We start from the raw sequence: 25842 nt of genomic DNA, 5'->3' as shown, positions 1-25842 counted from the left end.
GGGTTCTAAAGCGCGTGTTTTTACCCTCTTTGCGTGAATTCGAAGGCTGCATTGAATACGGATGTCTATAGAATATTCCAAGCATATTACTGATATTACTGATCGGTTTAAAATTGGAAAGAAAAAAAGAAATGTACGCGATACGAACCTTTGTATATGTGACACAAATCCAAGATCTACTTAATACATTGCGAGGGCAAAAAAAAATAAATAATAGTCTTTTCTCTATGACCTTTTGATATGGTGATGAGTAAATAGGATGTGTACATTTATCATATTGATGCAAACGTCTGTCTGTCTGTCTGTCTGTCAGATAAACATGTGTTTATGTGCATCCGATCTGATTTCTCTCTATCCTGCCTATGATTATATACACTCGCTGTACAGAGCACAAGTCATTTAACAGTAGTTTTAGTGGGTTTGACGAAATGGGTCTAGACCGGCCGAGACTATAATCAAAAGCGTCGTAAGTACTTTTTGGAACGTGTTCCTCAATCCGTGCAACGTTTTGACTATTTTTAGCAGAAAAAAAAAAGTAATACGTCATCTGAACATAGTTCAATTGACATGAATAGATCGACTGACTCGCTTAAACCAAGTGAGAATTGTGCCCTGATTTGATCTTCACTCGGTCTATTCTTCTTCGCTTCGCTATTGACTCACTACAGGGCGATATGTACAAATATATAATTGTATTTTTTTGCCATTGTTTTATATTTTTTGGCGCTGCCGGTCGCTGCGAGTATGTTTCGTCGCATATAACGCTCACCTATCGTCGGCATGGGGCCCTGGCATAGGTGAGATTGTGCAGAATATCAGTGGGAGTCAATCTATAGGATAACACTTAGAATTGCATTTATCAGCAACGACGTCTGCGTACGCGTGATTGTTCATTATCGGTTTTTAATTATATTTACGATAACAAAAAATAGTTATACCAGCTCAATCGATCATTGCTGACAGCTGCACCTAGGCGGAGTGCGTGTATAAATACTAAATGAATCGGCTCGCAATCTCGTAACCCGGTCGCTACGATCATCTCTGATTTAACATCTATAGAGCTCTGATACATCAATGTCTCTGTTGACATTATACTGACTAGGCACCAACATGATATGGCATCGTCCTTGTAATCAACCCTCACCGAACTCATATGATGTTGCCTGTATCGTTGCTTCTATTGCATCTTAATTTCAGCTCTCTCAACTGGCCTATGACGTCCTTGACGTACTGACGCTTGCCAAGCAATACGAATTTACGGCAACGACCCTCACATATACCAGAATGGGGTGTCATTCTCGTCGTCCGAGTTCCCTCACAAGCGATTGTGTTTACGGACGTTTCTACCAATTGCCAGAAGTAACAGCAACGTTAATTTGACATTTTTTCTCATTCGTCTGCTCACGCTCATTATTTACATATCGCGGCGTCACCTTGATATTTCACCCCTTTATAATAGTTCATATTATTTCTGACTTCTCACACCCGCTTGACGGCGACACATCCGCTATCGCATGCGTCTTTGCTTGTCATCGTGGTTTTACATTTGCCCCTTATGAGTCCCATAACTGGCGTTGTTCGCTCTAAACCCAGCGGTAAACTTGTTCCTTTCTCAACTGCACTCGCTGCGCTGGTTTTCATCTGCAGGGTTGCAGTCTGTAAATGCATCAAGCTTGTCCTCTATCTCTGCTTTCTTAAGTGTATATCAGCAGTTGCTATCATTTGTTAACAGTTACATGTTTCTAATTATTGCTTCCTTTTTCTTAAGTCTGCATGCGCTAGTTTATGCATGTTGACCCTGACAGCTTATACTGAAGCGCCCCCTTCAACTGATCTTGTGGGCCCATTGGGGCTGACCAAAATGCGCTTGCGTAACTCGTCGTTCAAGCTGTCTGATCTCCTGCACTGCCGGTCTATTTACATTAGCTAGATAAAGCCAGTTCCGCTAAGATACGTAGATATAATATATCGCTTGTATTATTAAGGTCTTCCACTTTCTTTTTGTTTGTATGTGAATTTGCCTTATAATTGGGCTCGCGTAACCGCACTGCCTCTTCTACTGGCAGCCGGTGTATTAGGTGAAAATAGCGACGGCTTAGTGTAGGATGGCAATGTGATGCTATCATCCATGTGCTGCAACGAGTTGAAATTGTTTAAATTATTCTTCAGTTTGAGTTGCTTCTTTTCGCTACGTAACTGTCCTCCATGGCTGTTGTAGTTTCTCGCGCTGACCGCGCCTAGGCCTACACCGACGGCGACTCCTATTCCATTGCCGCCGCCGCAGCCGTCACTTCCGAGACCAAGACCGTCAGCCCCAACAACGCCAGTAACACTCATTGCAGATGTAGCGAAGCTCTCATGTGGTAAGCCGGTATCCTCTGACACGGTATTGTAGATCGGTTCCGACGGACATTCATCCGAGCAGCAACCGCCGTGGCCCGCACCATTACAACTGCTGCACTCGGTATGCTGGGAGCCGCCGCTCAGGCCCGATCGGCGACCGAAACTACCAGAGTCCCCCGAGCTACTGTGCATACTAGTGCCACCGCTGTTTGCCTGCACCGCGGCCTGTAACAGGCTTTCGAACTCGTGCGCTTGGCCGTCTCCTCCTCCTCCTCCTCCCGCTGATACGTTTCCAGTAGTAGCTGCTCCTACCTGGCCGGAGCCTGCGCAGATGCCGCCCAGGCCGCCGGCATTCGTGTAACGTGTTGTGTCAGAGCCCCTAGAAGCGAGGGATTTGAGCGTGACCGCAACGTTGTTGGCTCCTCGGGTTACTGCCGCCGAAGTAGCGCCTCCTACAGCAGCATCGAGTGGGCCGTGGATAAGCGCCGTTGACGCGTACGGCTTGGGTGTGTGACCGAGCTGTGAGCCCTGATATCGCTTTCCAAACGTGTTCAAGTTCTGTCCAACTTCGGCATACTCGCTCTCCTTTACGTTCGGCAACGCATACTCACTGAAAACAACAGTATAGGCACATGTGGCTTATGAAATCATTTAGTATTCATTGCAATCACTATCTGCATAGCCCCAAAACTACCATAATCGTAGGGACTGCCTTTCTAAGGGAATATTCCACAACACTAGACCTGCACCTCACAGAAAGCCATTGCCTAAATAAATGCTTTAGGCTCTACGTTTGGTGCTGCCGCGTTCTTCAGAAGGCGTTACATGAAACAAAATATATGTCCAGCTACGATTTCAAACTTCCCTTAACTCTAATAGACAAACGTATTAGCGTCGCCTTATGCCTTACATAACTATTTAGACTGGATAACCAATTCGTAAAACGAAACTTAAATGATCAGAAAACCTAAGAAGAAATTGCGAGGCTGCCCATTGATACTATGACATGTTTGTTATCGTGAGCTAAGTTTAGGTACTAATACTATTATTTCCATCCATGATATTGGCTCTGCTAGTAGTGTTTCTCGCAAGTTAGCGTAAGACTCAACGAAGTAACAACTCTATGCCCTGAAGTGTTGTTACGTGAGTCATCGAACAGCGTATTTAAAAACACCGTCAGATCGATGTATGAACCTATTCGTTTCAAGCATCGATCTGTAAGTAAGGATTAAACACTCTTCACTATATTTCAGTATGATCATTTAGGATCTTTGCTAAGTTCGTTTCAAGTGAATATCATCAATGTTAGATTATCACTCCAAACTTCAAATGCGTGCAACAGATAATAGCGAAGAAATTTAGTCCATGGATCATATAGATGCTGAAACACTGATGTTTATCATTACTTAGGAAAATCTTCAACGGATCCACAAATTACTCCAGTTTCCAAAGATACACAAATCTGAGAATCGACGATCAATAGAAAGTAAAAAAAAAGAAATAGAACGATATTAAATCAGATAAATATAGTGTGTTGTATTGATGCTAAATGTACCGATCGATTTCCACTTTTCTTTTCCAAGTACGGCCTAATATCTGATAATGGAAGTGACGCTTTTTCACGAAACCAACACAGCTACAGTTGGAAAAAAAGAAAATTCTAGCCGTCAGCAAGCTTTCTAATTAATCTCTAGCACTTAAATAACTTTGAAAAACACATTTCACCCTTGGTCTAAGTGTTCATCCAAACTTTCTACAGCTGCGGATCGAGTTCAATGATTTTAGGTAGCGAGATCCGCTTTGTTCTAACCAAAACTCACAAAGCCTCAATTTTTTTTTTCTAGTTTAAATACAGAAACAAGGAATTTCAGAGATCGTTTAATAGTCATGGTTAGTTGGCATATCAATGGCGAACTCTAGCAAAAGTTTCATAAGGCAAATCTCATAACGCGTCTCTGACAATTAGTTCAAAGCTATACAGATTGTTAACAATTTCTATTAAACTTCAACTATTTCTAAGTTATGAAAACTAAGTTAGTGTAAAATTTAAATAGAAAGTAACTCTATAAACTGGACAGACCCGTGGTCCTGTATATGTTCAATGGTAGCTTGTTATTCTCTCTTACGCGCAATAGCTGATTCCTTCGAGGGCGCTGAGTTTGTTCTCGTAGACTGTGGTAGTTGTTGCCAAAGGGCCCTTATTGGCATCACCATAACAATCGTTCATTGGTGCCCATGTATCCAAACCGACCCCGGGATGATGCGTTAGTGAGGCAGTGAAACAGTTACTAATCAAAACAACAATGGAACAATCACGCGCACGACAAAGCAGCGAACATACGGAAGCATTAGTAGTTTTAGAGACAAACAGCACAAAGCATTAAGATTATTTGTATAGATCCTCTGTCTACAGTTATTTGTTGAGCTAAATGCTTCGTTGTAGCCTGTACAGGCAAATAAACGAGGGCATCGCGAAGTATTGTGTTTTTCAGGCGCTCTCAGGTTGTTTAAGTTTCTACTAAATCGTAGGTTTAGGTTAAAACAAGATCTACCTACCTACAGAGTTACCGGCTCCCTAACTTTCTCGTTTCATTATATATTTCCTACCATAAGTAGATTTTATTCAGCTGACATTTTGTATGTATTTGCTACGTGTACAATCCACCACATATAGCTTTTTTTTTAAGGAGAGCATGTCCTTCTTACTTAATATCGCCGCCTTTCGTGGCGAGCGGAGGAACCGCAGACACAGTTGTCTTGAGTGCGTGTCGATTTCTGCAGAAGTAGAATAGAATACAGGCGGTAATGACAAGGAAGGCGAAAATACAGCCGAGCAACACGACTAACACCTGATTATGTAACAGTGGCCCCCCGCTCATGCTGACAGGCTGCTGAGAAAGCTCGTCAGTTGAAAAGTCGACGAAGTGACTCGGAGGGCCATCACCTGCGGCAGTGTACGGCAGTACCTGCAATCATACGCAAACCAATTATTTTCTACGATTCAACCTATCGGGCTGATCATCCCCTATCTTGTTTAGTCCCTGTATAGTCTCCGCACAGAAGAATGGCAGTGAAGGACCATGTACCTACCTGAAGCTTGTATCGCATGCCGTCGATTAGGTTGACGAAGACATAGTTGGTCGAGTTGGTGAGGACGTTCTGGTTTGTCGTCGCGATGGCTCCCAGTAAGAGGAGCTTGTAGCCGAGAAGAACTCCATTGCGGTGTTGTGGAGACGGAGGCTTCCACTGTACCCATACGCTTGTTGTATTCACCACATTGACAGAGATTTCGGTTACCGGGGCAGATGGAGCTGTGTTTTCGTCACAGGATTCATACAAAAACATAGTAAATCAGTGTTACAAAAACAGCAACTAGGCATCGCATTAAAAAAAAGAGATAATTTACTTCAGTCTAGGTTTCTGTTTCTCCTGAACACGATGTTCCGCTTCCCCCATGGGTCTACCTTTCCTATATACGACCTCTAAACTGATAGTTTCTCTCTAGATCTCTCAAAGATCTCCTGTACCTCCCTAATAATACTCTATCTATCTAATAACCTGAAACAAGTAATAATGTACCTGTCTTTTCAATTTTCCCTTTAATGATACTAACCATCTTCGAGTGTCGATGCGGCACGCGTGTTACTCGGTGGACCTTCGACACTTCTATAGAAGGGTACAAGAAACAATTCATACTTGGTGAACTTCTTGAGGTCCTTGAGCACGTAACGAGTAACCTTGCTTCCCCACACAGTCACCATGTTGTATTTGTTGCTGTTGTCTACCATGTCTTTGAAACGAATGTAAAAGCCCTCCACAAAATCTTTGTCCCCAGCCATAATCCAGTCAAGGCTGAGCGAGGTCGAATTGACAGCTTTTACACTCCGTAAAGTTACCTGAAGACATTATGTGTTTAACAGAAAACAAAGTAGAATGAGTACAGGCCGCCAGAGTGAACGCCCCATCAATAAGTGCGCGGCGTCATCAGATTCTTCGTATTTCATGTACTGAGCTCTTGTATCGCATGTAGGAGATTAGTTATTGATTAGCTACCGCCAAGGGTGCATTAATGATAGCTGTAAAGTGCAGACTCTAACAAAAAAAATGTTATTCGCAAGGCCGGCGGGGAGACCCAGTGGCTGCACAGACATGCCCATTAACGCCAAATATAACAAAACCAAGCAAATTTAAACGCTCCGCGGCTCTGGTCAGTGATCGCTTCAGGGGGCGGAGTCCCTAGCTGTTAATTGTTCATGGATCGGTATCGAGGCACTTCTAAACGCGTGAAGCTTATTAGAAATCTTACGCGGCTGTTGAGATCGAATTTAGGTAGCGCGATCATTACAAAGAACTTTGATGCCTTTTTCGTTGCGCCTGACGACTGATTCCCGTTCAGGAGAGAAATACATTGGACACTCGATACATGAAGTTGTTGACGAGAAACATCGTGGAGGACGGCTTTAATCAGTACTAATTAAGCATGCGCACGAGCAGAATCTATCAAAAACAGGCCACAAACGACGTCGAAGGCCGTCCTAACACAACACAAATTCAGTCAATAATAACTGTTACATGATAATATAACATGATTCGACTATTTATATGTAACTTAAGAAATCCCAAGCAAAATATAGGGGGTTGCAAGGTCATGGCGATAGTTCAGCCGGAGAAGGCCCAATATGAAGAGATTACTGGGTGGAGTACTTTGAAAATTTCGATCTTATGACACCAACTGTAAACGAAGTAAGTGAACATATATAATGAAACATAATATAAATCCATCGTCGCTGACACAATTAACTCACAAACATATATTGCAGACCAAAAAAATATCGAGGTGCTTCACTCAAAAGAGAACAAAGTTAGCAATTTTTGAGCTGTTGAATTTGGTCATTGTTAAGTTAAACTCCGTCTATTGCTGTAGAAAATATATAGAATAAAAGGCCGCGCGCAGCTAGGAATATCAGAGTTAGAAAATATTTCGTATTCGGATAAAATTACCGTAAGTGAAGGATTGAAAAGGAAATTAAAATTGTGTTTACGGGTTACCTAAATCTAACGGCAAGATCAACGAACTGTTTTTAAAGCTACCTCAGTAATGCTTAGCTGGGTTCTTGCTCGCGAAAGATAGTGATCTGGAGCGCTGGCTGTACGACTGCCGACTGTTCTAATAACCTTGGAGAGTTCCGACGGCCGACCTGTTCCTAGTGCGTTCTCTGCCCTTATAAGAAACACGTACCGTGTGTCGGGCTTGAGACTCGTTATCGTGTAAAGTTCCGTAGGACCTATACGGTTGGCGACAGTCACCCAGCCGGATTTTAGGTCTGCGCTAAAATACTCAATGGTATACGCTTTCACCCGATTGAAGCTTCCGCCCATGGCGCCCATCGTGTCGTCTGTTCCCTGGCCAGAGCGATCCCAAACGAGTGTGACGGACGTGTCGCTGATGTTCACCGCTCGGGGTCGCGATGGTGCCGCCGGAAGAAGGGCAGGTGAGGGCGCCCGACTAAACGCCACATTTGGGTCGTGAACCGCTGCAAATGTTACACAACCCATTCACGGGGTGTTATGATAAATAGAGGTATAGACAATTATAGAAATGAACATTACCTCCTGTTGACACTTTTAAGATCCGACTTTAAGTCACAGACGAATATAGCTGTCCCAGTAGAAATACTTTGACCGAGTAAAAAGGAGCTATTAGTAAATTGTGATGAAACTGCATCTAAAAAGGACGGAATTTAAATGTAATTATAATAATCGTATATACTAGCTAATGTCCAAGATTCGCTTGCAGTAAGAACAATAAGCGTGCGATCAGTACAATGCTCACTACATCATTTTACATTAGCTCCTTGTTCAATTGTTTTTCTTGATAAAAACGTCATAAAATTCTGTTAATGTAAATGTCGTACTCACGAACGCAAGTAATGATTTTAATGAAGTTACTTACGTGCTACGGTGAGTGTAGCTGCCTGTCGGGTTTCTCCGCTGTCGCTTGATGCCACACAGGTATAAACTCCACTATCCTCAAAACGAAGATCTTCAGTCCAATAGCGAGAGTTACGTACGTACGTAGAGAATACGTAGTTATCATTCTCATTTTAAGCATATTTTATATAATGTTATTTCTGCTGAACGCTAGTCATCGGACCTTATCGGACATTTTTAGCTGTAATAATTACTACCTACACACAGTTGGTCTTTCAATCGGAGAAATAAATTTACCTTGAATGGTAAGCGTCCCTTGCGAATCAATGTTAAATCGTTCATCATCGTCTTCATCTATGGGATCTTTGTTATTGAAGAACCATTGAACTTCAGGTCGGGGCAACCCACTCGTTTCGCACGGAAGCGTGGCAGGTTGCCCCTCCGGGATAGTCTGATTGACGGGACCTAGCTCAATTACCGGAGGTGGAAGGTCCCCCAAACCGCTCACCTCAAGGTGCGCCTTTGTCATAATTGACCCTGGAAGATAAAACAGAGACTTTAAACACATGCCACGTATTCATTTGTAGGAGCATTGAGCAAATCACGTCTACACATCTACCTACGTGTCTCTTACTTGCCTTGACACAATCTAGCATTTAATTTCTACAATGTCAGCCATATTTCGCGAAAATAGAGTCTTTCAACAATGGTGTTCCGCCATGTACAAAAGGCAACTCAAGTCAATCCCGTTACTTTTTTTAGGAGTAGACACCCCTCTCAATGTATTGTTCCGTTAACAGCTTATCTCTAGATAAACACAGTGACAGTATCTTCCGAGGCTATTCCTGAGTGATCCATTCCAGCAGCTTCAAGTTCAGTGTTATTGTAAAAGTTAGAAGGTGTAGATTTCCGAGTAAGATAATGGACAAAGCCGAATCCTAGGGGACAATCATTAGCAGTTTGGGTACCTAATGCTCGAAGTATGTATAGATGAGCTCTGTTCCCTCCCGAAAAACCGTAATTTCTTGTGTATTTTTATCATCTGTAGAATTTAAAGTCGGCCCGATTTGCGTAACTTGGAAGAAGTGACAATTTTTGCATTAAATCTAATCTGTTAGTAAATACAGGTGCAGACGTTTTTTCTTAGTGGAGATTCATTCGACAATTATATAAATACATACGTGTTAGGCCGTCTGATTTCACCAAAGGCATAGAGTGCATAATTTCGAGCTGACGATGAACTATGTTCGCAAACAGGACAACTAAGGAAGCAACAATTCTACTTCAACGCCTCACCGATCGAAAATGACTTTGTGTGTAATATCTGAGTCACTAGACAACCATATGGGATAATTGTGGACAAAAAGCTGTTTACTAGAATCCTTCAACATTACGCCACAGACTTAGAAAAATATTGTAAGTAAATGTATGCAAATTGCATACCCTCGGAGGTTATCAGAGGCGGGTCTCGAGGAAGTGACGCATGTTGGGAAAGCCCAAAATTTAGATGCATGCCATGTTATGTTGGGCGGCCTCTTATTAAAATCTGTTAGTTAAGTTTTAAAATTTCTATTTCACGAGATAATTTCCACATCAATATAAATGATGTAATTAAAAAAACTATAATCACAGTAAAATGGAAACCTATGCCGCGCAGTCGCTTATCTAGCCAATTCAATTTGCTAGTTACAGTGACGCCGACATGAAATCTCCGTGTCACTACGAGAGATTTCATATCGGCGTAGTAGTGATCGGGATTTTCTAAAACGAATTATTTTTGTTAGGCGTCCAATAAACATACGCATTCTCCTTTCAGGAACGAAACTGGGTTTTTTTTCTAATAGAATTACCCTCAAAATAACAATTTCGGGACAATCGTTGTATTTTATTGATAAGATCCCACTGGATGATTAAGCGACCGCCATAGTAATCCGGTAGCTTTGCTGGCTTTGTTGATATCGTCTATGTATCTATCGGTTAGGTAAAATGTAGTAGAATGCTATTTATCGGATCTACAGCTTATTATATTAGGTCATATTTACCGATCGCTGAAAGCGCAGAGCACACGTAGAACCCTTCATCGTCCTTGTTCACATCAGCGATACTGAAGCCACCAAGATGATCGACTCGTATACGGCCATACGTGTTATTGGGAAACATAAGATTAGCCTGGTGGCCTTCCCTTGTCCAATAAATGTTCGGCCGAGGGTTGCCTGTCGCCATGCAGGCAAAATTAGCTATTCCGTTGACGCTAACTTTTGCATCCTGGGGCCGCACCAAAAACACTGGACGTGCTGTAACGCCATAGAGTCTCATTAGACTACTTCGCCTGGACAAACTGGGTTCTTCGTCAAATCTCAAAAAAGGAAAATCGGTTGGCAGACTGAAACCTTTGAGCATGCGTACGCAATAAACAATGGCCGTGAATACATAATGTTATAGATATTTATGAGTATCTACCACACATTTTAGAGGGACGAGGTTTTTTTCATGCAGTGCTCATGAACAGAGGACGTTTCCGATGCTGTTAGTGTCGATTCTATAGATCCATTGTCTATTCACCTCCTGAGCGTGTACTTTGTCGATAAGGGAGCATTAACGCGTTTCAGAAATAAACGCAGTTCCCTTTTTTGCAAGCTGAAGTCATTAAGAGCCGTTCTTGCCAACCCACAACGGCCACATTCTAAAAGGGCTGTTTGCCTATCTATGGACAAATACAGTTCGTACCATGGACCGTGACGCGGGCGGTTGCGGTGATCTTGTCTGCCTCATTCTCCGCTACACATACGTAATCGCCTTCATCTTCTGGTACCACGCTAAGGATTTCCAAAGATGACGAACTTTTGTTATTGCTGTTAGGCGATGCCATAATGCCTTCACTGACTTTAAACCGTCCGCCAATTGTCAGTCGCTCATCTCCGTCAGTTTCTATGTCACGATGTTGCGAAAGATGAGACTGAAGCTGTTGGTGATGCCGCTTTTTAGCCCATCGAATAACGGGGATGGGCTCGCCTCCCGCACTACAGTCTAGTCGTACGTCGGCATCATATGCCACGACTGTCGTATCCTCAGGCCGTATGATAAAATACGGTACACCTGAAATCAATTATTCGTGTTACCTAAATGCTCGTTACAGATAATAAGAAGAAATAAGCTATTGGAAGCGACGCGGCGATAATAGTTCTATGCCACGTATTGTCAGCATATATTCGAAAAGAGCCTGGTAAGAAACTCTTGTGTTCTGCGCTCAAATCTACGAAAGATTTATGTATTAAAGAAGTACGAACAAATTAAAAAGCCATAGATTGCATAACAGACGAGGACTTTATGACAAAAAACAAAGCAAACGTATGCTTCCCATGCAGCAAATTTGAATCGGGTTTGAAAGGATAAAAATCGACTTTTACAAAACGCGACAGGGTTATAGTAGAAAAAATAAGATGACAAGAGACGTGTTTAAAAATAGTACGACCGGTGCTCTTAGCTAGAATTTGTTTATTGCTTCCTATAGCTTTATTCTTATCTCATTGATATCAAGCAGGCCTAATAGTAAATTGACCACTTTCCCTACCGGTTCTTTTATTTCTACTGAATTGAATCGATTATTGAAAGTATGACAAAATGTCGGTGATTTTATGTTTTTTTGCTAACTTTTTTATGCTTCTATTACTCACTGTGAACACGTAAACGCGCTGCGGGCGTCTCCCGAATACCGACCAAGTTTTCGGCTTTGCAGATATAGTTACCGCTGTCGGCGGGACGGACGTCCTGGATGACAAGGTTCCCTGAGTCTTCACTCAACCGGATACGGCTCCGACCTGACCCGACGTTGACCTGGTCAAGATAGATAAAGCTTTGTCATGCGAGACATGCTATGCGTTGGTCTGTTGATGTGCACCGCGATGCATAAAAGGGAATAGCAGCAGAAAGCTACTCTACCAATCACATTATTCATTCAACTGGCCTCCGCAGATCGGCTCGAGTTAATCAAGCATCCGGACCTAGGTTATTAGGCAGAGACAAATATATCTCTATCTCCTTTGTTCACCTCTGTTTTCCCATACAATTTAGCGTTGATATAATAATGAATAATTATGTTATTTAGGATATCGCAATCTTTTAGTGTTTGGGACCGATCTTTAGAAATGACGGATTGACGAATCAGTATATGATAGAGCGACCTACCGTATTACGATAATGCATTACGATACTATAGCGATTGTAGTCTCGCATGATAAAGTTTATTAGAATACTTTATACATTTCAGTGTCTGAACTAGGTTGTAAAACATTGTCACAAACGAGTGTAGCTGATAAGTATTCCGTCTAAGATGTTTTGACCGACCTATAGAAGCTAGATGTGAGTTGTTTAAATTTGTTTGTAATTATAGGTGCTCGTGTGCTCGTAGCACATCTTTTGGTCTATTGAAACGGGTTTTAAGAAATAGCGACCTAGTCACAGCGATAGCCGCATGTCAACAAACAAGCAATGACATCTTTCTCCTCAGTTTTAACGTATCTTCTCGATCGTTCCGTCGCCGCCACCTTGACCCGCTCCTCCTGCCTCCTCTAAGGCTTCAAGTGTTACAGTCCTTACATGTTATCGTATCTCTTTAATGCCTTTACCTGAAGTTTTCGACCATATAGGCTTTGTAAGACATAGTCATAAGGAAAAGTTTATTTCTTTTTCAGCCATTGTCGTAATTGCTCCCTGCGTTCTCTCGAAACTTTACGGATTCCTTTAAATCACCCACGGGTATGCTTACTTTTAATCTTCGTCTATCGTCGCTTTGTTTTTTTCTTCTTTTTTGCTCATTAATTTCAGCCAGAGTCAACTACTTCTCATGTTTTCTTTAATCGGCACTGACGAAAGCCTGCTACCTAACGACTCTTAGCCAAAACAGTTTATTCTCGTCTATCATGTTGTTGTGGTTATTGTTCTTGAAGGGTGAATCGCGTTTTGAGATGCTTGCCAAGCCTGCCAACTGCGACAACGATAAAAACAGCAACAACGTCGTAGCAGACCGAACTACAAGCAGAGATAAGTCTCAGGAAGAAGGGAGCGGGAAGGGGGAAGAGAACGAATAAACCATAATGAACGACTAGGCTATGTGCGTACGTGCGGAAGCGTGCATATAGTTTTAAGGACAAAGAAAAAGCCCCGATCTACCTAGTGTTTTTACAAGCAAATGTTACATGAGTTACAACGTTTTAGTATAGTCATTACATTATAATCATGAACGTCATAATGTAAACAATAGCCACGTATGTGAGCGAAAGCGTGAGCCCTTAGTAGTGACGATACTCAGACGCTGTCGTCTGCGCAGAATGGGTAAATCATAAGAGGTACTAATAGATCCTCCACACCAATAGGGGCAAATCGGAATTTGAATGAGGAATTCGTAGCAGTTCATCGTCCCTAATTATAAAAGTGTTGACAAAAATTGTTATGTACCAAGCAATAACTGACTGATCCCGTGATGACATCACGACGCGTTACTTTTAATTAGATCAAGCTTACGCGGGCAAGTAAATCCGAAGCTTAATTCAGAGGTCAGCTAATGACACAAAAATTCATTAAGTGGAAGTAGGCACGGCATTATTACTGGACTACGGACTTTATGTTGACTAGAGTTCCACATGATTCTACTATGCCAGGGTACGCTTAACGTATTAAATCCTCAATAGGATAAATAACGATGTTAAACAAGTTATGGATGAGAATTGATTGCACAACACGGAGCCTTAGAAAAGACTGGCATTATTCTTCCTTGTGCAAAGACTATGTGCTCGCGACAGTGTAGAACCCGCTACGTTCGAATCTTCTCAGTCACTCTGATAGCGAGCGGTAGTGCCTGCAAGGCTACATAAAGTCAATATGTATGTATTTTGGAAAAGATACAAGTAAACGCGTAACGGAAGCAAGGCTTAAAAAGCCACAGAGGAACCCCGTGGCAAGTGAGCCGAGATTCTTCCCCGTCAACTGATTGCTACAATGTGTAAAGAACGATCCAATGGAACTCAGTGGAAGGGGAGAGTAGGCCGTCGGCACTTTACGATAAGTTTAAATTTACTTCCACTATACTCGCACGATATAAAGTACCAAACATTAATGCGCTGTACAAAGCCGCAACAGTCCTACCAACGGTAAAATAACTGGCATCTAGGACAATTTCAATCAAGTTAACTCTGCACTTGGTTTACATAGTGATATTGCAAATTTTATACGTCTCATTTGGTCCCTACCTTCATTCTACGAGACAGCCGCATCGGTAATAGCGGGCGCACTTGCAGCAAAAAGACAGTTTGTCAATCGGAAAAAAGGTAGTTTCGTCGGAAGAAGTTACGCCTACTCAGACCCCTACAAGATTCCTATGTTCGTTCTGTCCGCTTTACTGAGAACTCAACATCGATGGATTCGCGAGAGGGTTTGGTTTGGGTTTGGAATCGTCGGCTGGTGGACGGTTCATCTCGAAGTTCTTGCGAAAGAAGTAAGGTTTCCTACGCGTGAGCGGGCAGAGGCGCTTTTATTGTGAGAATTTCCCGTCTGCCACAGGCTCACACAGCCTTAGCCTGTACAAACCGAAACAAATCTGGCTGTTACACGGCCGCTGCTTCTCAGGGTACATCCACGGCGTTCAGCTGGGGTTTTTTTCTGAAGTCCTGAAGGGCTCCCGAGGGTGCCACTGACACAACTCCGTGAGAAAACGAACAAATAACCGGGGAGGAGCCACGCCCGAGTCGCGGCTTCGCAAATTTTAAGGCTGATTTCATGCCGCGAGTGTAAGGGACTAAGCATGGGTGTATTTGTGTGTGCGCCCAAAATCAGCTGGAAAGTATTTCCAAGGGGTTTCTAAACAAGCAAATGAGGTGCCACCAACGTTGCTGCTGGTCGTACAACCACAGTGTATTTCTATGTGTTTGAACCCTTCTAACTGTGTTCATGTGTTTTATAATGAGGACTCACCAGCATCGATACATCATGACCGCTAAGCGCGACAGTCTTCATTACTGTCCCTCCACAAATCTTTATGAGCTTGTATGTGAGCTATAAGAACTGCCGGCACGAAGGCGAAAATCCTTTGCTTGGTTCAGCTTTTTCCAGGAGGGTGAATGGCTTTTACCTCCAATACATAGTCACAACGGCCGAAGCCGACGCACAACGAACGCACTAGGAACAGCTGCCAAGTAAATTGCCCAAAGAAAAATGGCGTCACTGATGCTCTCAACAGCTGTAGGAACAGTAATGTTACAACAATAGTGGACGGTAAATGGCATTGCCAACTGGTAGTAACGGTTCCGAAAGAATTCCGAAAAGAACATTTCAAGAATCATCGAGACATTCTCAAAGGTTTTTCACACGAGTATCTTATTCCCTCCCTACCCCCTCCATCCTCCTCCCCCCGCCAGCGAGCCCATCTTGTCCCTCGACCCTATGTAGCTCCGTCTCTTTCAAGTGGTGCCGCATAACTTCCGTACCTTCTACGTATCGATTTGAGACGATGAATGGGCATCTAACATGTAATATGTGGAAGCTGTAACAATTTCGGGCATCTGACGTGTACCCACATTTTCCCCTTGGAACTTTATTGACTTTTTGATGCTTACCTTTTTCGCTTATCCAAGGAAAATGCTACTTGTGAGTAGTGTATGCGCCAGCAATGGATATGCATCTATTTCTCAGTGAAAAATATCTGAAGTTATTGTACTGCATGTACTGAATATATGGATGTAAACAATCCGTATTAGCTTATACAGACATTCTGGGCTTCTCTATGATAGAATATTGAATTTGAGAGTTATGAGGTATTGTTGATGATTGGGATTCGCGTGTCATACATACAACTTTACATTTTGCATCTTTCCGCATAAAACACGGTGCTTGCAAGGTCGGTTCTCGTTTTGGCAGTAAGACACTGATCGTTAAATATCACGCTAAAATTTGGTATGAAACCTGGAAGCGTACGATACGATCTTATTATATATTTTAAACTCGAAAAAACGAGCAGGGATATAATCAGTGACATCCACGATTTACAAGAACCGCAATGATCAATAAATCACTGAGTCAGCCTAATGAAAATATATCTGTAACCAAAGTAAATTATGCAGCTAAAAACGATTTTACAGAGAGATTTTCACCAGCGACGTTGCTTTTTATTCGAGAACCTATTCGTATATGGCTTACTGAAGGACTAAAACTCCACGCAATTCCTTTTATAGTATTTCATCATATTTCCAGGTTGATAGGATAAGCACACTGAACGCTTACCTTGAATTGTTCTATAATAAATCCCGTAGTACTGCGTCATGCTCTATATACTAACCGTTTGACCTTCCTTTAACCACAGTACATGAGGTTTTGGCAATCCTGGTGGTGGATTACACTCGAGAACGGCTGTTTCGCCGACCGACACAAATAGGTTTGCTGGACTTGCCTTAAACTCCTCACGCAGATCTGAAATAAAAAGGGGAACGTTATTAATATCGATATAAAGTCGCGTTTGAAAATTACACGCTAAATTTACACGCACTGACCGGTTAAAAAACCGTTCTGCATTTATTTTTGATTCTGATTTTCCGTCAGGTATCGCTTAGTGAGCTGCTGGAATCTCCACAAAGTTCACGGTACAGACAGGAAATACTTTCGTCAAATATTTTTTATGACTCTCTGAGCTTGAATCGTTATAACTTACTATGTAGCGAGAATCTGGCGAACAATAGCCGTATGCAAATACGTACTATATAGCTTGTCAGCAAGTTGGAAAATTTTGTTTTTTCCAGTTCGAAAGGAAAGAGAACCGGTGCGAACGCCAACGTAAGATTCCCTCGAGGGCTACTGAGGCCGTGCGACATCTTAGACCGACCGCTTGACTGACACTCTAACAAGACAGAGTCTATACAAGGAAAGCGAAGTCATTTCCGTGGTTTCATGGTCTTCTCTAGGGAAATATTCTCATCATTCTGCCAATCCAGCTCGATTCTTTTAGGGGGAACCGTATTGTAGGAGATACTCATATTGGCCTGTAGTATGGTTACCCTCCAGCGATAACATAGCGGTTAGCTGCAGCCCGCATTCATCATAGCCGAATTTGGTTGTTTTGCTTATATTAAGTTGTTGAAAAAGTATTGACCGTTTTTCTAGCTAGGTAGCTGTAAAGTATCTCATGTATCCCAGGTAAGAGTCACGTCATGTTGGCATCGTAGATATGCTGGAACTGTTGGAATGACTGTGTCCAGATTTACGATAAAGCGCCTTAGAAACAAGTGAAATTTCCGTAGAGAAATCACAACATTTCAAAATTTGATTACGATAAGGACATAGGTTTTACCCAAGCCCATAAAAGGTGTGCTGTTTATAATCAAGAAGATTGGTTAGCAGACAAAAAGCAGTCTATAGATGGTTCTATGACTTTCGTTTTGGAAATTTCGATTTGAAAAGCGCCCCTTGTAATGTTCAACAAATTACGGAAAAGACATCCATGAAGTGGTTGCGTAAGCTGTGTAGGACCGGGGTGTGAATAGCCATGAGATCGTTAAGGAACTACAGACCCACCATCTTTTTTTACTAGATTTATTAGATTTTTATTAGCCATTTTTATAAGAGTAGATCGCGTCTCATTAGGAGTGGATCGCATACGATATTAGGCGCAAATTAAAAATGTACTCCACATACATGACGAAGGCCAGGCTGACACCAAAAAAAGAAGCTGATGCTATGTATTTACTGAAATTGGAAAGTTAGAAGAGTAATACTTTTTCTTTTTAGTAGAAAAATATTTGTTTTACGTTGGACTTAAAATGGTCTGTACTATTCGGGCAGCCCAGTTTAATCACAGAACCACCTTTAACGACGCTCAATATAGAAACTGCTCTAGTTGAAACGGCAATGAAACAAGTCCTTTGTACTTTACCACGATTGAACTCCGCTTGCCAAAAATGGTTAACGGTGGCCAGTTTATAGGGAAGCGGCGAACGTTATTGTATTTTTGGCAAGATGGTCGCCTCTCATTGTATTACTATAAAAACATATAGGACCCATTGACTGAATATTTTCAACCGGTAACATACGTAAGGGCGTTAAAGAACGCGTAATTTTAAAGAGGAACTTCGCCTAATTGACCTAAATGAATCTATGCTGTGTCTGCCTGACGAGAGCGCATATCGTTGCAGCGAGAATGTTTAAAAATGAGAAAAATGAAAGGTGTTCTCAAGAAATTTTCTGCAGAAGATACCAGTTTCTACTTTAGATTTAATTAATCCTTTCCTACTGTAATTACAGCTTAAGGTACCGTAATAGACACTGCTGTGGCTTTTTTTTTCATTTCTCTTTGGCAACAGGTGCTCTTTTGGTGGCCTAAAGTGGTAAGTGACCCACAAGAAAAATAGATCGCGTGGAAGGTTTTCCTCAATGACTTTAAATTTTGCGTAGACTCCTGTATGCTTGTAACTCTTTGAAAACGTTGTGTTTTCGGATTCCCCATTGGTTATAATACTACCCATCCATTGACGTCTTACGTTACAATGCGTGCACAGTCCTAGACATCTATCTATGATCGTTGATCGTCTCACATTGACTAAAACCAAGTTTTTTTTTTAAGTGAATCAAGTTAAAACTTAAGAACTCTTCTAGATGACAAATTCTACTCTTTATTTTACATATAATTCGACTAAATTCCAAGCTCCAGATCTTGAGATGTTGCTCCATAAAAAGTTTAAAAAAAAACCGCCAAAATAGAATACGTTCATATTTAATTTGAATTTCTAAGACAGGTGTGACATGTAACTTGTCTTGACTAGCAGACATCAGGCACGGAGCATTGATTACTCAAACGAATACTTACAAGCAATGCTGACAGTCACATTTTTGGAGCGGACGGTTCCTCTGGCGTTTGACGCTTCGCAGTAGTAGACGCCGGCATCCGCGTGTGATACGGAAAGAAAGTACAAAACGCCTAGCGACGAAGTGGTGCGTAACTTATTTCGTATCAATCGACCTTTGTGGAACCATTGCACCGTATCAGCATTTTCTGTCCCGCAGTCCAACTGCGCAGGGTCATCTCGCAGTGCGACGAGGTCGCGTGGATGTTCTATTATTTTCGGTAGTCCTGAAATTGAGCCGCCGCCGCCGCTCTGGCTTCTTTCGGATGAACTGCCGATCAGACTCGTGTCGTCTGAAAAGGTCAATAATATAAGCGTGCAATCATCAGTAAAACAACTGATTTAGATTATAAAGGTGTTCTATTAAGGCATCCCTGGAATAGCAAGTCAGATTACGATGCTGTAATCGCAAAAAGACGATGTAATAGAAAAATTTCACAAAAACAAGAAAACGATCTTTTTTTACTGTAGCTACTGCACTCAACGACACGATTTCACAGAAATCTAAGCCTGCTCATCACCGATATATTACATAAACTTGATTTATATACTATGTTGGGGTTTTCATTTTTTACTAAAGGACCGTGCCCGTGTCAACAAACATTTCTGGCAATGGTTGTGCGCGAATAATGAAAGCTAACGTCAAAGATTTTTGTCTATTTTTCGAATTAACAGATCGTTAGGGTGCACAGACAAAAAACGGACAGCTCATTTCATGTGACAGACAATAGTCGTAGTTTATATGATTTTCATTTATTTATTTATATTCCGTACTATTTATATATTACAGTGACATAAAATGACAGCAAATTGATGAAGCAAAGATGACTGCCACAAACGAAACGTATCATCACTAACCGTATAAGTGTAGGCATAGAATTTTGTTCCAAAAGACCCAGTATGAAAACTAAAAACAATTTTACCTCCCTCTAGCGGCATCTATTCGGTATCCTCGTATCGGATCGGATTAATTCAATACGAACCGCAAATTTCAAAGTATTCGCCGGATCAGATCGGCCACTACTGACGTGTTATACTACTAACTTTGTCATGCTAAATATTCCCCGTTGTTCACTCATCTGATTATAGCTCCCGACTGTCAAATAATGAACAATACGAGGGTTCGTAATCATTCAACTGGACAAACTGTGTCCTTGGATATCTACAGTTTAGCCCTAATTGTAAATACTCACTGATCCACTTTCGACTGCAGAAGCTCGGTGTGTGTTTCCTGCAGTATTTGGTTATACTGCCCACTACCGACCCCATTGTCTTCCCGTCGCTAAACATCTGATATATAACTTGATTATAAAGAGTTGCAGTATTCCTTATCGGGTAGTGGCTAGTTGTTCCGAAAGCTGGTCATAGATAAGGAAAAATAGAACATTTTCGTGTCTCTTCTGAAGCAGAAAACGATATCACATCATAAGCATGAATTCGCGAGGCAAACTAAATGAATTGAAATAGCAACACTTGACAACAAAACTCTTGTTTGGCAAACGTTTTAACCCGTAATGTTTATAAAAGCTCAATACAGATTCGTAATAGGAAGTCACGTTTTCGTAGAACGAACTCTACATAGAGAAATGCTCGCACGGCGATCAGGTGCTCATACATTAGCCGTTAAAAGCTTCTAGCCAGCGGACGCTATCAACTACACAAATTAAATTGACCGCTAATTGTGGGCTGGGAACTTTCATAATTCAGTTCCAATAACCAGCTAGTTATAGAGGAAAATAGGTGGCTTGTAGGTCGCCTTATTGATGTCATCCTCTACATAACATAACATAACAGTAACGGTTCAGCAAGATATTTCCTCAAGCTTTTGCCATTCACCATTGCCTCTTACATTGCTACGGGCTTTTGCAGTGCTCCGAGCAGGCACGCGCCATAGGCATAGTCCAAATTGATGTGCTAAAAGTCCACGAAACGGTTCAGTGAGGTATCATTTGCAGAGTGGGTACGGCGGGTCAGACGACTATCAAAAGAAACTAACGAGGCGCGATAGTTTTGTTAGACACTAAAGTAGAGAGCACAGAAATAATAATTGTATTTTACCTTAAAGGAGAGGACTATACTTACGATGACCGATCTAATATTTCAAAATAGGTACTAATCGTCTAGAACTATTTGATTTAAACCGTCAAATATTTTAGGACCTGTATAAGCTTGGTGCTCTTCACAAAAGTATAATTTGTGTTTATATCTATGTAATATCTTCGATATGATAGCTCTATCACGGTCATTTCTTCGATTTAAGCGTTTCAGATCAGATCAAATCTAACGATACATTGCCTCTTAAGCTTACCCGTGTGTCTATCTGCGCTGTCGCTAAGACGCATTAGGCGGGCACCTATTCTAATCCATAATTTAATCCATAGTAATAAGGTATCGAATCTAATTTATCTAGTATATAAACGCATAATAGTATGGGTAAAATATTTGAATTAAGATACGTCGCGTGTTTCATAAGTGTGCGTCTTTTCGTCTGGCTTTTTACAGATCGTCGGTCCTGATTTTTAGCTAAACGTTGTTGCACTGCATGGCTGTTCCGTCCACGTCTGAAATGTGTCGTTCACGTTTTGACTGCATAAATACTGCGCTGATGCATTTTATTAGAAATGAGTTAGTCAAATGTTGGTAGGAGTTAGTCAGGCTCAAATTGCGGTAGACGGGTAAGCATGGTATGTAGATTAAGTAATCTTAGGGGCCCTCTCATAAAGCACACCTCAAACAGGCTGATGCGACACAACGGGTGGAGACCAGCGTAGGCCCAAAGCATATCTATATGATACACCCTGTATTCGCTCTCGCGGGGAGAAATGATCAAATCCACAACCCGAACCATCCAATAGGGCCATTAAAACTACGGGCTACGCTTTTTTTTTGTTTGTTGGACCACACTCGTCGGCTTGTGATACTTTTCAAGGACTGTTTGCCAAATATCATCGAGTTACTTAGTTCCAGTGTCAACCCTATTTAGCTTTTTGTTGCGTGCAAGCAAGGAGCGTACATGTACAAGACTCCGCGAGCAACAATCTAGGTACGGGACAAGTTGTGCGTACGTCGAATGAACTTTTTTTCGCGTAAAAGGTATAAGTTGTTGATCCTATCAGCACTGTATAATAACTCGAGCCTATTTTATGCTTCGCTCGAATTAATGATTCACTCAGGAAAATTCAGAGTATACTCGATTCAACAACTGTTTCGTGAGTCGTCTCGTGTTTCGTGATCGAAAATCGGCGTATCCGACGCCAGCTCGCCTCTTTCCCCCCATACGAGCTCTGTACTGTGCACTCTAAGCTTGTTGCTAAACATGGAGTCTGTCGCTTGAGCAGCAGATGGGATGGTTACATATAGATACGAGCTGTACGATGCTAACGCCACTATAGTATGTAGCACAGGGAACTCCTTCTCTATTAACAAAGAAAGTATTAGGCTAGTCCAACACGGCAGCAAACGTGTGTAGCCATACCAATTATTGCCAATAGCGGACCTATTGTTATTATAAAATTAGATTTCAGACACAGGTGCCTGGAACATTGTCTCTCAGTATAGCTCATTTTGCGTATTTTTACTTCTTAGCTGAGTTACTTCTAGACCGCTCAAGCAAAAGTTTCCAGTTGTTCTTACAGACGAAAATATGGCAACGGAGAGCATTAGTGTGACGTGGTATGGTTTCATATAGGCCCTAAAGGACCTGCCGCCTATCATAATGCATCTTGTGAAACAGAATTACAGAAGCAGGGGTTAATCGATCTGCGAATCACTCGTTGTGACTGAAGATTACGGAAATCTGTGAACGCTTAATATTTGAAAAGGAGCAATAGTCAGATAGGAAAGTAACGCACATTTATCTAGATAGTATTATTATAACGTATTCCTCATATATTCAAGATCAACTATTTTCCAAAAAAAAACACGAGTTCAGAAGAACGACAGCGGCTTCAACCATGAAAGCCTCATGAAGTAGCGAAACAATCGGTGCTGTGTGTCAGTCATTCAAACGCCAGGGAGCAGTGGATGTATTTATGTAAACGTATTTTACGCTGACGTTAAGTATTAAGCAGCAGCAGCAGCAGCAGCGAAACGCGGAAGGCATTATTTTCGCAAACGTATAGGGACAAGCTTAAGCTATCTTTTTTCTTAAAAGCGAAAACACAGGGCATTTTCACCTTGAACGACTCCTACCCATGTGTCGTACAGAAGAAACAACAGAACTCAGTGTAAACTGCCATTCAATAAGCTCGGCTTATAGGTGCGCAAAAAAAGAAAACATGACATATAAAGTGTTGATCGCTTATATAAGTTGGTTACATAGGAATTTGTCAGACGTATTCTCTAATGGATGACTTTATGGAATGTAAATTTGCATCGAGACAAGCGCAGGCATCCAAAATCACGACGAAAAAAAACGGTTAGAAATTGGTTGTTCGAACAATGCTGGGTTCAATATCACAAAAATTCCCTTTTCCTCTGCTTATAACTTACTCAAATTGATGCCATATTGCTATAACACTTGTCGATTAAACCTCTGTTCTACCGTCCAAATTATTGACGTCCACGCCTAGTCATCCACGCCGCCAATCTTAAAGATTTTATTATCTTGAAAGATCTGCGCAACCAGCCCCACTCTGGCAGCCGAAACACCAGCGTGCGGGAAATCGATGTAAATGGCGGAATACGGCTAGCAAGTAACGATACACGGCGAACGGTCGTTTCGAGTATAAAAGTCAGCGCTGATACTAAGGGTAACGGCCGCCCGTAGTACGCTTATAGTAGCACCAGCGGGAAACTACACAATTTATAACTTTAGAGGACTCCAGCACTCTCTATTCCTATATATAATAGCATAGTCTGTTTCTTCCGGCTCGAGACCTCTATCTGGCAACTCCTAATGCTCGCGACGCCCCAATGTGTCGCGCTGATATGTAGCTATATGCGGTCAGCCTGAGACACATACCGTAACTAATATTGTTAGCTTGGTGCTACGTAGCGGCTCACGACGACTAGTATTATATCAGCACACGAGCAATATACACACCCTAGCCTTAAATCGCAGCCTTCGAAAACTTTATGAATCTGCGTAACAAATCTTTGACTTCTGCCTTTCAAAGGGTCGGGCTCAAGTCGCGTGTCGGTCATTCCGTCTTATAATAGCTTGAAATCGCTGCTCTGGCACGAGTGGATTGCAGGCAGATTTCCACTTACAGTGTTAGGAACGGAAACATGCGTATCACACCGCGATTACAAAATTTAAAGTTGATTAAGGCAATAACCTGACGCGTTGATATGTTTCAGCTATTACTCTTATGATCATTATACAATGCAAAAAGCGCACTCGTGCCTCCAACATTAGGTCGTATAACGGTATTGAGGAATCAGGACCGATTCAGGCACGCTGGTGCTTGTTTACCCAATTTAGAAGTTTAAAGCTATGCGTGATTGCCAGATACCATGTCGGCCATGTATGGTGATAGCACCTTTTGAACTAAATGCGAAAAGCACGAAACGAACCGACGCTGTCGTATACGAGAAATGTGCGACGTAGCAGTACTTCCTATTTCTGTTCTTGGCTTACGGCTCCTCAATAGCACTTACGCAAATTAGCTGAATCAGGCTGAAAGGTGTGTGAAATAACATTCAGTTCTCTAAAGCGTAGCCCGTGACCCGCAGACCCAGCAAACCAAAAAGCTAAGCACGCGAATAAGTGGAAAAGCTTCAATCAGGCCACACTTGTCATGTGGCCTTTTCAAGTCCGGCAATTAAACGCAAAGGGAAAAAAAGTGTAAAATTAAAAAAAAAAGAAATAAAAAGCTCATATCTGTGGGCCTATCCATTAAGACAGACCGTAATGGTTCCCGTTTCAATAAAACCCTGCACTGTTGATTGCAGCTGTTTGAGGAGGTCGAAGGGCGGAGCAGATTAGGAAGATCAATTTGATTGGCTGTTGTCATCGAAAGTGGCCGAACTCATAGACAATGGTTCGGCTTTCGCAACGTATGTGAAGATCTGAAAAGTAGGTTGGTCCGGTATACTCCAAAAAATGTATGACTCTGCCGGCGACGGATTACCCCAAAATGCTAGAAAACGATGTGAAATGATATATTCCAATAGGCAATCCATAAACAACGTGCTTTTTCTAGAGGCTTACCATCTGGCTGCCCTCTTGGTCTCGCATTACTTCGACCCAGAAAGAGCACGGCATTGAGGTATTAGCTGTTGGTTTTACCAACAAAAGGATCACCGGGCACCAGTTGTTAAAGGAACCAATAATCTGACCACCGCGGCTTCATCTTTATTGGCTCTTCGACGCTGTTTCTTCCACTCGTGCGTTGTACGCCTCCGTAAAGGGTAGGAAGAAAAAGCTCCGTTATAGCGTTGCTCCGTGAAATTCAGGCAAGCTCGAACGGGCCGTCCCGCCAGCGTTTCCTATCGTCACCAGACAGCGACGGCAATAATTACAGATCACTCTGGATTATGGTCATTGTTGTTGCCTTACGAATGTCTAGATTCTTTAGTGTAGTTTGCGCAGAGCGCATAGTTCTGTCCAGCTATTTCAGTGGCCTGCTACCGCCTCTTCTCTAGCTTTATGCCTTTGATACAAGTGTTCACATCACCATTAGATAGCAGCATGTATGGGATGTGACGCACGGCAGACAGAAGCCCTCGAAGATAAACATTACTA

General features: G+C 42.0%; 1 protein-coding gene across 1 annotated transcript in view; it reads right to left on the bottom strand.

The window, feature by feature from the left end:
- LOC111267963 (protein sax-3) overlaps positions 1 to 25842 on the bottom strand; it is an 86987-nt gene that overhangs the window by 2236 nt on the left and 58909 nt on the right. Inside the window, exons 2-14 of the mRNA XM_022846597.2 lie at positions 19118 to 19447; positions 16601 to 16731; positions 11949 to 12108; positions 11002 to 11370; positions 10317 to 10568; positions 8572 to 8811; positions 8297 to 8386; positions 7435 to 7877; positions 5957 to 6239; positions 5434 to 5654; positions 5050 to 5309; positions 4470 to 4631; positions 2656 to 2953 (exon numbers count right to left, since the gene is read on the bottom strand). Coding sequence (XP_022702332.1) covers positions 2656 to 2953; positions 4470 to 4631; positions 5050 to 5309; positions 5434 to 5654; positions 5957 to 6239; positions 7435 to 7877; positions 8297 to 8386; positions 8572 to 8811; positions 10317 to 10568; positions 11002 to 11370; positions 11949 to 12108; positions 16601 to 16731; positions 19118 to 19447 — 3239 coding nt within the window. The remainder of the gene's footprint in view (positions 1 to 2655; positions 2954 to 4469; positions 4632 to 5049; positions 5310 to 5433; positions 5655 to 5956; positions 6240 to 7434; positions 7878 to 8296; positions 8387 to 8571; positions 8812 to 10316; positions 10569 to 11001; positions 11371 to 11948; positions 12109 to 16600; positions 16732 to 19117; positions 19448 to 25842) is intronic.

The sequence above is a fragment of the Varroa jacobsoni genome, unplaced genomic scaffold (genome assembly GCF_002532875.2).
Source record: "Varroa jacobsoni isolate VJ856 unplaced genomic scaffold, vjacob_1.0 scaffold_1244, whole genome shotgun sequence".
Classification (NCBI taxonomy): Eukaryota; Metazoa; Arthropoda; class Arachnida; order Mesostigmata; family Varroidae; genus Varroa; species Varroa jacobsoni.
Note: the sequence above shows the minus strand (reverse complement) of the source record. Positions and strands in the feature narration are given on the sequence as shown.